General features: G+C 34.1%; 1 protein-coding gene across 1 annotated transcript in view; it reads left to right on the top strand.

Annotated features, from left to right (window-relative positions):
• The window catches only part of ECT2 (epithelial cell transforming 2), a 64,149-nt gene that overhangs the window by 34,015 nt on the left and 13,220 nt on the right, over positions 1-16,914 (top strand). The window contains 8 exon segments of the mRNA XM_049867612.1: positions 359-427; positions 1,583-1,693; positions 2,335-2,431; positions 4,008-4,089; positions 8,084-8,162; positions 8,350-8,469; positions 12,697-12,835; positions 14,119-14,273. Of these exon segments, the coding sequence (XP_049723569.1) occupies positions 359-427; positions 1,583-1,693; positions 2,335-2,431; positions 4,008-4,089; positions 8,084-8,162; positions 8,350-8,469; positions 12,697-12,835; positions 14,119-14,273 (852 nt within the window).

Genomic DNA, 16,914 nt, shown 5'->3' with positions numbered 1-16,914 from the left:
ACTGACCAAACGACCAGTGCCCCTGGGACTGAAAGTAGTTTTCTGTAATTAATAACACCAATCAGTCTATCTAAAAAGTTAATAAGAGAAGGTATTGAACTATCATGTATTGGGAAAGTTAGGCTTAATCTTATTGACTTGATGTTATTTGTATTTTCTTATTTTTCAAAGGATACTTTCCTCCTAGTAAAAAAACGAATTCCATGTTGAGGTACAAGAGTGAGATAATAATTGCTCTGCACATCAAACTAAGACACTTTGAGAAGTGCTACTTTCAAATAAATATCTCAGAAGTATTAAAAAGTATATAAATTGCTGTCAAGTTTAATCTTTAAAGTTTCAGTTTGTATTGTTTCAGGATGATCTTGAAGACCTTATTATCAATTGGGATGAGAGCAAAAGCATTGGTGACATTTTTCTTAAATATGTAAGTATTTTATTTTTAAGTGTTCAGGTTTAAGTATCTCATCAAGGACTGTCAGAATGATATACCCTACACAAGAGACTTTTCAAATAAATAAATGAAAGTTATTCCTTGAAATGTGAGAGCTTTTAAAACTTTGACATGGTTGCGTTTGTAAAATATATTGCAAGTGTTCTTTTCTGAAACATGCTTTCTGTATGTGATATTTTCTTGATAACTCAAGATCATCATTAGGGACATTAATTTGCCATATATTAAGTTATTTGCCCTTTATAAATGGCTCCAGGTTTTTTGTAGTTGTTGAAATTTGTGTGGTTGAGTTTTATTTTTCTTTTAGTTGTTATCACTTTTTACTCATTTTGTGTGCTGTATATAGAAGCTTCTAATCAGCTGCTCCTTTACTAGTTTATAAAATAAACATACTGAAGTTTATAAAATAAAAATAATTTCATTTTGAGTGAAGTACTATGGTTCCCTCCTTTGAATAGGATTTATAGGTTTTAGTGCTTTGGATCTAGGTGCATTTATTTATTTTGTTTTCTGAGGCCTAACACACACCCCCCCCTCCCCAAACCCAACTTCCTTCTTTGCCATATAGTCTCTTAGATGTTTTTTCTGATTGGATGAGACAGCCAAATATGCAAACTGTTACCATATATGTTTTTGATACTTGTTAGTATCGTCAATTAGCCAAGACATTTTTTCTTTTCTTGCTTGCATTTTTGAATAATATTGATATTTTAGTGGTGGCTTATAGCTTTCAATAAAAATTTACATGTTCTTGGGTTCTGCATAGATAAGCTCTATTTGAATTATTATATTCTGAGTGCATATATTTATAGACATTTTAAAAATTTTCTTTGTCATGTTTATGTCAGTAAAATAAGCTTTAATATGCTTTTATTTCTGGTTCTTTATTTCTTACTCAAGTTTTAGGCTGTGTGTGCCAATTGTTTTTTGTTTAGCAGTTAACTCACTCTTTACTGAGAAGTGTATAAAATTAATTTCTGTATTTAACTTGAGAAGAAACTTATTTAAACTTTTCTTTTGTATCCACTATGTCAGTAGTAAATTTTGTTATTTGACTTTAAGTTTCATTGTGTAAAGGTGACATGAGTAATGAGTAACAAATTAGTATTTTTTTTCTCTCTTTTTTAGTCAAAGGATTTGGTAAAAACCTACCCTCCCTTTGTAAACTTCTTTGAAATGAGGAAGGAAACAATTATTAAATGTGAAAAACAGAAACCAAGATTTCATGCTTTTCTAAAGGTATTGTACATATCTTACAAATAAAAACCTGGGAGTCATTGCTGAGGGAATTTCATTAAACATAAAAAATAAAATTATAGCTTGAGTAAAAATATATCCACGTAAGCACACCTTAATCTTATAGTTAATTTTAGCTGTACTGGAGGATGGTAGTGATGTTTAGCTTCAGAAGATTTGATGTATTAGGTAGCAGGGGCAGCTGGACAAATGAGAATGTTATAGAAGTTGTACATGTTTTAGCTTCCAAACACCTGAAAATTTCCAGAAAGATTTTTGTTTTGTCTTTAATGATGTTCTCCCGTTACCAAATAAATGCTCTACTCTCTTTATCCAAAGGTATCAGCATAATTAATATTAAAAAAATTTTTTTTTCTTGTGACTTGTGTAGCCTTTAGAGAAACTTAAAATGGGATGTATAAAATGTGTGGTGGAACTCACTTTCTGTTTGAGTTGTTAACCCTTGGCTGAGGAGTAAGTCATTTTAGCCCCCTGAAGATTATTCAACCACAGTAATCTTCTGGAGAGTAACTGCCACCCATCCTGCTAGTTCTTATCAGGGTTACTGATGATAGGGATTAAAATGTCTAATCTTTGCAAAAAAAATTCCTTCTTTAATCATTGAGTATGTTAATTCTTTTCAGATTAATCAAGCTAAACCAGAATGTGGACGGCAAAGCCTTGTTGAACTTCTCATCCGACCGGTACAGAGATTACCCAGTGTTGCACTGCTTTTAAATGGTACTTGCTTATTTATTTTCAGTCTATTTTAGATATTTTCATGGAATTGTTTTTTTGTTCCTAAAAATGTTGAAATTCCCATTTTCATAGGTTTTTTTAAGACTTCTGTTTTAATGTTTATATGTCTCTTTTACAAAGAAAACAGCTTTATACATAATCTTAATCACTGGTGCCACAAAAATTCAGTCTGGACTGCAGTACTTTGTTTTGATATCATTTATATTGACTAGTATTGTGCTTTTTATTTATCCATTTAAAGTCGTCTTACATTTTGTAGTGTGTCACTAACTCAAAATTAATTTACATGTACATAAACTCAAGTCCACCGACAAAATCACAAGAAAAGATATTCGTGTGTCGCAATTTTTTAGTCCTTTTCTGAATTTTAGTAAAGTTCTGTATACTTGGCCTTATACTTACTTCTATTTCCTTAGATTGTTCAAAATTCTCTTGATCCATATTTTCTAGAACTTAAATTACAGATATAAGTAGAAGGAAGTTCTACAGCAGAGTTAATCTTTATGAATAGATTTTGCTTGTGGTCAAAAAAGCATTTAGCAGACTAAATTAGTGAATATATTTGCCGAAGTGTCAAGATTTTATTTTATTATTTAAAATTAAATATGAAAAATAAACTACAAACAGAAATAAGCTTGTAATAAAACATTTTGATCCCTAAACCATAACTACAGTAGTATGTATAGCAGATAAGGAAGCTAATTGTGAAACTGTTTAATCTGCTTTTTTCTTTAAAATATTTTAGTCTATTAATTATAGTAATAACTAAATTTCATAATTTTCCTTTTTAGGATTATCTAATATAGTTAAGAATTATTAGCTTAAAAAATGATTTCCCTTCCCTTTTTAACAGATTATAAAGACAATGTATAAACCAATCTTGAAGTTTCCAAAAATAGTGGGGCTTTTTTGCTAATTTATATATCATCAGTTGTTTCATTAAGTACTCAGAAATCCATGCTGTTATAACTAAAATGAACTCGATTTCTAAGTCTTTTTCCTATTGTTCCACTTCAAAGTTTAGGTAGATATGGTGCTAGATTGAGAGCAGATTTAGTGGGAATGTGCCACAGATGGCATAGGGTAAGCAATCTAGGTAAGAAGAGTTGAAGTATATGTATCTCTTGGACCTCACAACTAAACAAAATTTGCTTTTGCAGACACCAAATACTCTATGATAGAGCCATGGGCACCCAATATGAAATACGGTGTAGCATATATAATGATTTCTGAGCTAATTGAGGGTTATGTGTTTTCACTCAGCAGAGGAATCTGGGAGTCTCTAAGCTTTACTAGAATTGAGCAGGCATTGTGAGAAAACTTGTGTTACATATTCTGAAAATTTAGTCAATAAAAAATATGGTAATCTTAATAAATGTGTAAGAAGAGAACTCTTAAGGGAACATTGCTTAAAACTTAATTTTTTAAGTAAAAATATATTATCTTTAAAAATTAGTCAGCCTACACCTATCAAGATGGACTGCATTTTTTAAAATCTTAGATAGAAAACCACTGAATTTTTTTTTTAATCATAGAAAAAAATGTTTTATCATTACAGATCTTAAGAAGCACACCACCGATGAAAATCCTGACAAAAACACTCTAGAAAAAGCTATTGGCTCACTAAAGGAAGTAATGACGTAAGTGCATTAAAATATTTTATTTTTCTCATTGTTCTGTAGATTTAGAATGAAATTGATGGAACAATTAGACTTTTTATAAATGAAGAGAAAAACATCAACAGCAAATTTTTGTAAAATAATAGGTAAATTATTTTCTAATGATGAGAAATAAAGAATACCTTGATTAATCAAAAGCACATGTATCTCTGAAAGTATCATACTGTTATGCACAGAGAGGAACAATAGTTTAGAAACTTGAAAATATTAAGGATACACTTATTTTCTTCTTGTATCTCCAGTCATAGCTTATTTTGTTCTTTATATTCATGTGAACTGCCCAAACGTGACTTGAGAATTTGACCATGGTGAAATGAAAAGAAAAGGTTTATTATACTTTCTCACTTTTATTTTAGACATTTTGTTTCCTACCTTAAATTTCATGGAATTAAATTGGTAAGGTTGATCAGAGATACATTAAAAGTATCAACTCAATGAAATTTCCTCTGGAGCCAGTTTCTGTGGTTTGTGTCTTTTTAGGAATTTTTCCATTACCTCTAAATTACCTGGAAACCACAAAAGACTGGCATTTCAAATCCACCAGGCGCCCTTTGGAAACACTGGGGCAGTTCTGCTCTGTCCTGTAGGGTTGCTGGCATGCAATTGTTCATAGTGTTCTCTTACTCTTTTTATATGTGTCAGGTCAGTAGTGACATTTCCTCTTTTCATTCCTGGTTTCAGTAATTTTGGTGTTTTCTCTCCTTCCCCACCTTGTTTAGGCTAGTCAAAGGTTTGTCAATTTTCTTGAACTTTTAAAAGAAGCAACTATTGGCATTGTTTTCTCTGTTTTTCTATTCTCTATTTCATTAATTTCCACTCTGTATTATTTCTTTCTTCTGCATGCATTAGGGTTAGTTTGCTTCCCTTTTTCCAGTGTCTTAGGTAGAAGTTCGAGTTATTGATTTGAGATCTTTTTTTAACATAAGCCTTTACAGTTATAAATTTCTCTTTAAGCATTGCCTCAGGTGCACCCTATAAGTTTTGGCGCATTATGTCTTTCTTTTTATTAATCTCAAAGCATTTTCTAATAATCCTTGTTATTTCTTCTTGGTCCATTGGTTATTTAGGAGTATATTGTTTAATTTCCACATAGCTGTGAATTTTCAAAATTTCTTTGAAATGGAATTTCACTCCATTGACATTGGAGAACATACTTTGTATACAGATTTCATTCCTTTTAAATTTATTTTTTATGTGTTAGCATATAATCTATTCTGGAGTATATTCCATGTACACTTATGAGGAACGTGTATTCTGCTTTTTATGGAGTGTTTTATAGATATCTACTGGATCTCGTTCTTTGATATTGTTCAAATCTTCTATTTCCTTCTGATCTTCTGGTATTACTATAGCTACTAACGTCTTGGCTTCTGCTTGCATAGTGTATCTGTTTCTATCCCTTTGCACCTCTTTGAATTTAATGTTTCTTGTAGGCAGCATATAGTTGGACTATTTTTTATTATTTAGTCTGATAATCTCATTTGGATTAGTGTGTTTAATGCAGTTACTTTTAATGTTATTATTGAAATTGTTTATCTAGTTGGATTTACTCTGCCTAAAATTTTACTTTTTGTTCTCTACATGTCTCAAATCTTATTTTGTTTCTTTGTTCTGCCTGTACTTTTTTTTTCATTAAGTGAATATTTTCTAGTGTAACATTTTTTAAAATAATTTTTTCACTATATTTTAAGAACCTGTCTTAGTGTTTTTTTTGGGACTTACCGTATCTAAACATCTTAACAAAATCTATTCCAGTTTTATACTGACTTAATTCCAGTGACATATAGAAACATTACTCCTATATAGCTTTATTCTATTCCCGCTTTTTGTGCTTTTATTGTTATACCTATTACATCTCTGTATGTTACAAATTCAACTATATATTGTTATAATTATTACTTTGTACAATTTTATGTCTTTTAAAAGAAACTGATAGTAGAAAAGAGAGCTAGTACATATTTATGGAGTTTATTGTATTAACGATCTTATTTACCATTTCTGCTTCTCTTCTTCTTGTGGATTTATTTACCATCTGGTGTCATTTCCTTACTCCAGTACAGCTCTGGTTGTTTATCAGATTTCCTCTTTGTTCATTGTTTTTAAGTACTTCAATTATGATGTGCCTGGATGTAGTTTTCTTCATGTTTTTGTGCTTGAGGTTTATTGAGCTTCTTGCATTTGTGATTTTACAGCTTTTACCAAGTTTGCAATATTTTCACCATGTTTCTAAACTATTTTGCTGTCCTCCCTGCCTTCTCTCTCTTTGCATATATATTTGGCTTTTTGAAGTTATCCCTCAGCTCACTGATGCTGGTAACTCTTTTCTTACTCTCTTTTTCTCCTTGTCTTTTTTTTCTCTCTTTCTATTTGGCTAGTTTCTATTGTTGTCCTTCAGTTTCACTAATCTTTTCTGCTACAATACCTAATCCAGTGTATTTTCACCTAAGATATTTTAGCTCCCATATATTTTTTTTATCTAGAAGTTTGATTTCGTTCTTTTTTTTTTTAAACATCTTCTTTGTCTCTGCTTAAGATATTTAATCTCTCCTGTAACTTTGTGAACATATGAAATGGTTGTATCAGTTGCCCTCAAGTTGATTCTGACTCAATGGCAACCCCTTTTGTTTCGGAGTAGACATGCATTCTATAGGATCTTTAATGGCTGTAATCTTTCAGAAGTAGATCACAGGCCTTTCTGTATTCCTGAGGCACCCTGTGTGCATTTGACCTGTCAAACTTAACTGTTGCTGTCACCCAGAAACTCCTATGAAATAGCTATAATAACTGTTTTAATGTCCTTGACTACTTATTCCATCATCAGTGTCATTTCTGTTTCAGTTTTAATTGATTGATTTTTTTTTCCCCTCTCCTCAATATGGGCCATATTTTCCTGCCTCTACATGCTAGGTGGTATTTTATTGAGTGCCAAGCATTGTTAATTTTACTTTGTTGATTGTTAGGCATTTATGTATTCCTACAATTACTTTGAACTTTTTTCTGGGATGCATTTAAGTTACTTACAGACAGTTTGATCTTTTCATGTCTTGTTTTTAAGCTTTGTTAGGCAGGATCAGAATGGCATTTATCTAGGGTTCATTTTCTCCACTAATGAGGCATGATCCTTCCTAGTACTTTACCTGATGCTCCACGAATCGTAAAGTTTTCCACTGATTCATGGGAACAATCTATTTTATGCCACGTGAGTGCCGGGCACTGTTAACTCTAATCTTTTTGGGTGTTTCTTTTCTTAACCTCAGTAGTTTCCTTACACACATGCACACAGTGCTCAATTGATTACACAGGGAGTCCCCTCTGCAGATCCTTGGAATTCTCTCTCTGGGCAGCTGTCTTTTCCAGTACTCTGTCCTGAAAATGCCAGCCATCTTTTCCTCTCTGGGCTGTTTCAGGGAAAGAGTTGGACACTACCTGTGCTTTCCATGTATGGAGAAAGCCTTCTCTACGCTGTAAGCTAGGGCAAGTGTAAGGCTTACCTTGTTTGTTTCCTGTCTATAGGACTTGATGCCTTTATATTTTTATTGTTTTTTTTTAGTTGTTTTAGGCAGGAGGATAAATCCATTTTGCCTGAAAGACATAGTCTGTTTTTATTTTAATAAAATATTTAGCATGCGACCTGGAAGTGACTTGCATAAAACCTTAACTGAGCTTATATATAGAACATCAGAATTTTACTTGTTAACCTGAAGTTTGGACAGGTTTAATGCATTTTAGGAAGTATAAAGGACACTTTACTATACTTCCTGAAGGATCTACTATGGGATATTTTTTAATGCAGTAGGATACTTTTAGGGAAGATTTTAACTGATTCTGCTATCATAATTTATATAGATTCTTAAGGAAGGACCTGTTTTAAGTGACTTGGGATGTATCTGTATGCAGCTTTTATGTTCTGTTGCTTTAAAAGTCAAAGTTTTAAAAATAACTATTAATATTTCAGGCATATTAATGAGGATAAGAGAAAAACAGAAGCCCAAAAGCAAATTTTTGATGTGTTTTATGAAGTAGATGGATGCCCAGTAAGTATTATTTTTTGACAATTGTCAATTAATTTTCTTTTGTCTTTTTTTTTTTTTTCTTATTACTGAGGTTTCTGTAGTTCTAATTTGTAAACAGAATCTTGGCACCACCATCTTTTAAATTATATCTTTGTTCTACTGCTTCATACCAATTGATCTCTTTTATTAATTTGTTCAATCTATGCAGGCTAATCTTTTGTCTTCTCACCGAAGCTTAGTACAGCGAGTTGAAACAGTTTCTCTAGGTGAGCACCCTTGTGACCGAGGAGAACAAGTGACTCTCTTCCTCTTCAATGACTGCCTAGAGGTAAAGTTGTCCTTAATGTAGTATAATAACACATCTGGTTTTTCTGACTTCTCTGAATGTTTAAAACCAAGTTTTGATTGAAGTAGCCAGTGAAAAAGTTAAAGTCAATGTAAACAATTTTTTATCACATTTTTTAAGTTGAGACCAATTTTTTGCTTAGTACTATTGATTTTTTTTTTCTTTTATTGATAGAATGCTTTTTAGGAGAAGGGCTAATGTTGAGAAATATGATAAATTTAGGAAAAGTTAGTTTTTTTCTATGTAAATAAACATGTAGTTCAAAAAATTTGAGGGACTTTTTATTTTTATGTGTGTTTATTCAAGATTTACAAAATAATTTGAGTTCTTCTTAATGGAATTGAAATAAATTTTCCAGCAAAGATCAAGTCAGTAGTTTATTGATTTGGGAGATAACTTGATCATTTAATATTATGAATTCCTTTATGATCCCCTGATTCTTCCTTAAATTAGCAGGTTTTAATGTGATTGAGTGGTAAGTATATCACTCAATGATTATAATTATAAAATTCTCATTTATGCAAGTTAACTTTTTTCTTCCCAGATTATACCTGAAGGTAAATTGGATTAAGTTTATATGCTTTTTCAACTCTTTTCTTTCATTATTTTAACAGTGTACTTTTAAATGAGACAGGCTAATAAGGGATATAAAGGCGTGCATTCCTTTATCTCAGAGATAAAATGTTCATTTGATGAAACAGGCGTTAACAAGAACACTCATTCGACATTTCTGTTGAGTAACATTCTGTTGCTTCCATCAGAGTGATTTGATGGGCTTTCCTTTTCTTTAAGGTCTCTACCCCTTCCTTTTACCCTTTTTCACTTTTCTTGAAGTGCTGCCCTATTATAGCAAGTACATTACTATTTAAAGTATAAAACATAAAGGAATCTTAGGGAATAAGTCATATGTAGAGCAGTTATTGGTGCAATAAATTCTCACCAAAAAATTACTTGTGTTAAATGCAGAGTTTTTTTTTATGGTGAGATTAATGAAAAATATTCACATTTGTTCAGTAATGCCAGAAAAAGCACGAAAATACAGATAGTAAAAATATTGTATACAATTGACCATATCTAAACCGAGAAAACTGTTGCCCTTGGGTCGATTCCAACTCCTAGTGAACCAAGAAAGTCATAAAAAGTCATGAAGCAGGTAATTTTGAATTACCTGCTCTCCCCATGGTAAGAACGTTAGCCTGCCCTGCTTTTGAGAACAGGGACTAGGTAATGGAGTCGATTCTCAATCATATTTTATCTGAATTATATTGTCATGGTGTTTTACTATACATAGTTTTCTCAGAAATTGATTGCTTCTGTTAAAGCATTTTTAGGTTTTTTCACTTGAAGCCCCTAGGTCACCTGGCTCCATTTATCTAATAGGATAATTATCTATATACTTCCTTGCCAATCCATTCTGGTTTTTATCTCCTTATTCTTTTTTTTTTTTTTTTTAATTAATTTTTATTAAGTTTCAAGTGAACATTTACCATTCCAATCAGTCTGTCACATGTAGGTTTACATACATCTTACTCCCTTCTCCCACTTGCTCTCCCCCTATTGAGTCAGCCCTTTCAGTCTCTCGTTTCGTGCCAATTTTGCCATCTTCCCTCTCTATCTTCCCATCCCCCCTCCAGTCAAGGGTTGCCAACACACTCTCCATTGTCCACCTGATTTAATTAGCTCACTCTTCATCAGCATCTCTCTCCCCCGCACTGACCAGTCCTTTTCATGCCTGATGATTTGTCTTCGGGGATGGTTCCTGTCCTGTGGCATCAGAAGTTCTGGGGAGCATTGTCTCTGGGATTCCTCTAGTCGCAGTCATACCATTAGGTATGGTCTTTTCATGAGAATTTGGGGTCTGTATCCCATTGGTCTCCTGCTCCCTCAGGAGTTGTCTGTTGTGCTCCCTGACAGGGCAGACATCGATTGTGGCCAGGCACCAACTAGTTCTTCTGGTCTCAGGATAATGTAGGTCTCTGGTTCATGTGGCCCTTTCTGTCTCTTGGGTTCTTAGTTGTCGTGTGACCTTGGTGTTCTTCCTTTGCCTTTTTTATCTCCTTATTCTTGACAGAGCCATGGCTTACTTTGTACTTTTGATCTTTTATCTCCAAATTCTTCAGTCTTTTGTAACTACTCATTGACTTCTGTTCCACTTTAATCATGCCATTGGTCATCCCCTACACTTCAAGTCCGATATATAATACCCTGGTCTCAAATTTCCTTTACCTTCTTGACTCTAGTAACTTTGTATTGTTGATTTTGTTCGTTGTTGATTTCTGGCTTAGGAGACCCTGTGTGTTAGAGAATGGAACTGCTTTATAGGGTTTTCCCAGCTGTAATCTTTATGGAGGCAGATCACCAGGACTGCTTCTTGTGGTGCCTCTGGGTGGGTTGAAGCCACCAACCTTTTGGTAACCAGCTGAGTGCAGACTGTTTGTACCACTCAGGGACCTTTGACTCTAGTAGCTTTTTGTTTCACTTTCTCAGCCTCCCAGTCTCAGGATCACATCATCTGAAACTGCTCTGTTTCTAACATATTAAATTTGGACTTCACAGTGTATAATCCTAAACTCTTGTTTTTTAACTTGTTTGTGGTTATTGTTTTTTGTTTTTTTTTTTTTAAAAAAACAACTCTTAGCAAATTTGGGAATAAGAATACAGTTCTTCTTTGACCGAATAAAAACCTACAGCAGGCATTCTCACCGGTGAAAATTAGAAACATTCAAAATTGATAAAATCCAGGTTAACGTCTCTTTAATATGACAAGCGATGTTTTACTGAAACTAATTTTGGATTTAGGGTTATACTTTCCTTTTTTATATTTTATGTATTTAGATTTTTTTTACTATCATGCCTTAGCCTTTATGTCATCAATATTTACAGTTATTGTTTTTCCTTTTTAAAAGTGAACCTTAAAATCATTTCATTATTTTACTTACCCAAGTTAATTTAAAAACATATTTAAGTATTACGATGGAAGTAATTATTTAACAGAAAAGTCTTTATTGTTTATTTTCACTATATTAATGTGACTGAACTTTTAATATTTGATTTGCCCAAGCATAGATTTGCATTATATTTCTGCTCTGATGTGAATATGACACTGGCCCTTGTAGCGTAGTTGTTAAGTGCTTGGCTGCTAAGTGAAAGGTTGATGGTTCGAACCCACTCTGCAGGAGAATGATGTAACAGTCTGCTTCCGTAAAGATAAAAGCCTTGGAAATCCTTTGGGGTTTCCTGTAGGGTTCTTCTGAAGGGTTGCTGTGAAATGGAGTCTAGTCAATGGCAACAGGCTTGGAGTTTTTTGGCCACGACTTTTGGTCTTTTCTCGTTAGCCTCTTGTGTACTAACACAAGGTAGTACGTTTTTTAGCCACACTATATCATATTCATCATGATAACCAATTAATCTCAGTTCATTAAGTAATGTCTTTTTCTTTATGACTATCACTGCAAATAATATACTAGGCTTTCACGGAAATGGAAACAAAAATTTTAAAGACCTTTTAAAATTCAAAGGACCTCCTCCCCCTAAGTAAATCATGAATCACAAGATCTTTTCTGATTTTGTTCTTGTTTTCAGCTTTACCTGACCCATCTATTCCTTTTATGATTCCCAGCTTACCCTAACACAGTAGCTTGAATTTATCATTTTTTCCTTTTGTTTTGTTTAATTACTTCTTTAGTGTTTCTGTTTTTCAATGTTATATAATGTTCTTGAGAGCAGGAACCATTTCTGTCTTATTTACTTCTCTGTCCTCAGTGTCTTGCACGGCAACTGAAACATGAATTCTGCTCTTCAGCTGAAATCAATTCTCTTTTGTGCCCAAGATAGAGATCCCAAAGCAGCTCTTCCTCTCCTCTTGAACTCAAGGCCTATCATTCATGATTCCCTTATCCTTTAATTCTGTTGCTTCTCACCTAGCAGTTCACTCTTCCACAGCTCTGGGAACTTTGGCATATTCCCACCCCTTTGTCAGTTTTCCTGACTTTTGCTGTTCTCATAACCATGAGCACATCTGGTACACAATTATACATTGGATTTTGTCACATAGTAACTGCTTCTTATCACATAATAGCCATGGAATAGCTAGTAGTCCAGGGAACTGCATATAGATTTATGTAATTAGAGCCATTTTATTTTTAAGACGTGGTCTTTAATTGTACTTGTTCATATTATTAACCATGATTTTTTTTTCCCCGTTATCAGATAGCAAGGAAACGACACAAGGTGATTGGCACTTTTAGGAGTCCTCATAGCCATACCCGTCCCCCACCTCCTCTTAAGCATATTCATCTAATGCCTCTTTCTCAAATTAAGAAGGTGCTGGACATAAGAGAGACAGAAGGTATGTTCACTGAGAAACTGGTTAAGTAAAGATAATTTCTATTCCTTATGGGTTTCATTCACTGCCTTATACTTCTTTTTTTTTTTTTTAACCATCTTTAAATGTAGTTGATCAGTTCTGACAAAACGATTGTTTTTGTACCTCTAGCCCAACACTCTCTCAGGGAACAGACTTGAATTTGGATTTTTCAAATGAAGGTGTGATCTCAACTTGTACGACACCTCATTCCTTTAAGGGACAAAGAGCTTTTAAATAGTTCCACGTCACAGTAGTGCCCTGGCCTGTTCCCTTGCCAAAACTCATTTTTATTCCTTCAGAATCCAAAAGAAATCTCTAGCCCTTTGCCTTTCCTCCACACATTATATCTTCTTTATTGCCAGTGGCCACATTGTTAGGGATGTATTTAGGATATGGACCACGAATACGTGTACGGGAAATAAATGCACCCAAAGTAACTGATAGACTTGACATGAGGTCAGTGTGCATTAAGGAAAACTTTTGACTAACAGCTTTAGTAGTGTTAGGGAGAGGTCCCTGAAAACCTGAAATAGCCAGAAGTTTATACCTACACAATATCATCTGTTTAATTGCCACCTAATTTTGTGTGTACATGGCCAGATTTTGGATATTAGGCATGTATTTCTACAGTTTAAGCTGATTGCATTATTGATCTCACCCTCTAATGATGGAATGCTTTGAGTTCATGAGAAATACTTCTTAAAGAAAACTTGAACAGCAGTTTCTATTGCTTTTCACTTGGTTATCAGATTCTGGGTTTATTAAGGGTTACTAAGTGCATTGGTTGAAATCATCTCCAATTATTTGGATTTTAAGTATTGAAGATTTGCTAAAATAGCTTTTGTTTTAGCATCTGGGTCATAAAACAATCTGTCACAGAATTTTAATGTTTGGATATTTTATTTCTTTGAACTTAAGTAGGTTGATAATGATAGTTTAAAAATTAAGTTCTAGAATTCTAAGAAGTGATATGATCTAATATTTTTCTTTATGTAAACTTCATCACAGAAAATACTAAATGTCGTGTAAAATACTGCTTACTTAGTGTCATTAAGTTACTGTCAGTTTCTTACAGGGTACTATTATAAGCCTTTCCAATGCTTCATCTTAATATGTTGAAATGCTTTGTCTAATTGAAATGGGAGGAGGGTGGAGAAGAGATAACATCATTGCAATTTTGCTACTCTGAGGGGATTACTCACGTTAATCTATCATTTTCAAAGGAGTAACACTTAATGATGTTTATGGTCATTCTGAAACCCTAGATTGCCATAATGCGTTTGCCTTGCTTGTAAGGCCACCAACAGAGCAGGCAAATGTGCTACTGAGTTTCCAGATGACATCAGAGGAACTTCCCAAGGAAAGCTGGCTAAAGATGTTATGTCGACATGTGGCCAACACCATTTGTAAAGCAGATGCTGTAAGTTCCTAAATCTGTACTGTAATGAAAAGTTATTAGCAGTGCATTCAGACTAACCCTCTATATTTCTAATGACTTGTTATTTATGAATATAGGAGAGTTTTAGTTTGGGGTGTATTTAGGGAAACTGATCTACTCACTTATCCCTGCCTTATAGATAGACAGGCCCTCGTACCCTGACAGCTTCTGTGACTCTAACTGAATGAGTTTTTGGGATTTGTCATGTACTTGTGATTTTATGTGTACCCTTAAAAATGACTGTAAAATAAAGGGTATTCTGTTCTGTTGTTCTTTTACTGAAAGCAATAGATGTATGGAAGCAAGTTACTTTTCCTGTCAGGGCAAGTCGGACTCTGGCCAATCCATTTTTTGGACTCTTAAGATCAAGTATCATCATTACTATATAATTATCTTCATACTGTAGAGATTAAGGTGAAGAGAGATAAGAAAATCAAAATAGTGACATTAAATGACTAGTCAGAATTCAGGTAGCTTGTAGTAAATCTTGGATAATATCTAGGTCTTTTAAAGGATAATTTGATTTTTTCATCCCCACATAAGGGAAAGAGACATACGATAGACAGATATAGGCCCCTTACTCTTAGTACCATACCTATCTGTATACTGAGCAAATAATCCGAGAAGCTGGACTATATGAAGAAGAACACGGCATCAAGATTGGAGGAAGACTCATTAACAACCTGCTTTATGTAGATGACGCAACCTTGCTTGCTGAAAGTGAAGAGGACTTGAAGCACTTACTAACGAAGATCAAAGACCACAGCCTTCAGTATGGATTGCCTCTCAACATAAAGAAAACAAAAATCTTCACAACTGGACCACTAAGCAACATCATAATAAACAGAGAAAGGATTAAAGTTGTCAAGGATTTCATTTTACTTGGATCCACAATCAATGCCCATGGAAGCAGTAGTCAGGTAATCAAATGACGTATTACGCTGGGCAAATCTGCTGCAAAAGACCCCTTTAAAGTGTTGAAAAGCAAAGATATCACTTTGAGGACTAAGGTGTGCATGACCCAAGCCGTGGCATTTTCAGCCCCCTCATATGCAAATGAAAGCTGGGTAATGAATAAGGAAGACTGAAGAAGAATTGACACCTTTGAATTATGGTATTGGTGAAGAATACTGACTATACTAAAAAACCACCAAACCAAACCCAGTGCTGTCGAGTTGAGTCCGACTCATAGCAACCCTATAGGACAGAGTAGAACTGCCCCAAAGAATTTCCAAGGAGCACCTGGCGGATTTGAACTTCCGACCCTTTGGTTAGCAGCTGTACCACTTAATTGACTATACTATGGACTACCAAAAGAACGAGCAAATCTACCTTGGAAAAAGTATAGCCAGAATGCCCCTTAGAAGCAAGGACGGCAAGACTTTGTCTCACATTTGTTTGGACATGTTATCAGGAGAGATCAGTCCCTCCTGATCACGTAGAGGGTCAGCGAAAAAGAGGAAAACCTTTAATGAAATGGATTGACACAGTGGCTGCAACAATGGGCTCAAGCATAGTAACTATTGTGAGGATAGTACAGAACTGGACAGTGGTTTGTTCTACTGTATACAGGGTTGCTATGAGTCAGAACTGACTCTGTGGCACCTAACAGTAACAACTCTTTGTACAAATGATGTAAATTGAACAGAATATATTGATACAATGCATTATCTTATTATTAGTTTAAAAGTAGTTGTAACTGAGATCGCCTTGGACATCCTATGGGAACAAAACATTTTATCATAGTCTGACCTTGAAAGATATTGGGGTATAATAAGTATTACGATTTTCAAAATAGGTAGTACTTGATTAAAACTTGGTTAGTGCTTACAAAAAAAAAAACCTTATTTGTTTTTAAATTTCTATGAACCAAGAATATGTTGTTATAAATAAAGCATTGTGTGTTGCACAAAAGGATTTATACAAGGAAATATTATGCTAATGTATACAATAGAATGATGGATAGACATATAATAGACAGCTTTTGTTATAAAGCTTACAAAACTGCTTATTATATGAATTCTTTTTTATAATTCTAAGATCCAACCCACCCAGTGCCCTTGAGTTGATTCTGACTCATAGCAACCCTACAGGACAGAGTAGAACTGTCCCATAGAGTTTCCAAGGGGCGCCTGGTAGCTTCGAACTGCCGACCTTTTGGTTAGCAGCCGTAGCACTTAACCACTACGCCACCAGAGTTCCCAAAATTCTAAGATAGTCGTGTATAAAATAGGCTTCTTTGCAGTATAGTGACTCTCTATTGTAGAAATTACTCCTGCATTTAGCAGGATGGGAAACCTTGGTGACGTAGTGGTTAAGTACTATGGCTGCTAACCAAGAGGTCAGCAGTTTGAATCCACCAGGTGCTCCTAGGAAACTCTATGGGGCAATTCTACTCTGTCCTATAGAGTTGCTATGAGTCAGAATCGACTCGACAGCTCCTAGGAAACTCTATGGGGCAATTCTACTCTGTCCTATAGAGTTGCTATGAGTCAGAATTGACTCGACAGCAGTGGGTTTGGTTTGGTTTGGTTTTAGCAGGATGTCAGACTAGATGGCTTACGCAGCCCTTTCAAAATTTATAACTTTAATAGTGGAAAGTAAGCAGTTAATAGAAGATTTG

This window comes from Elephas maximus, chromosome 23, assembly GCF_024166365.1.
Source record: "Elephas maximus indicus isolate mEleMax1 chromosome 23, mEleMax1 primary haplotype, whole genome shotgun sequence".
Taxonomy (NCBI): domain Eukaryota; kingdom Metazoa; phylum Chordata; class Mammalia; order Proboscidea; family Elephantidae; genus Elephas; species Elephas maximus.
Note: the sequence above shows the minus strand (reverse complement) of the source record. Positions and strands in the feature narration are given on the sequence as shown.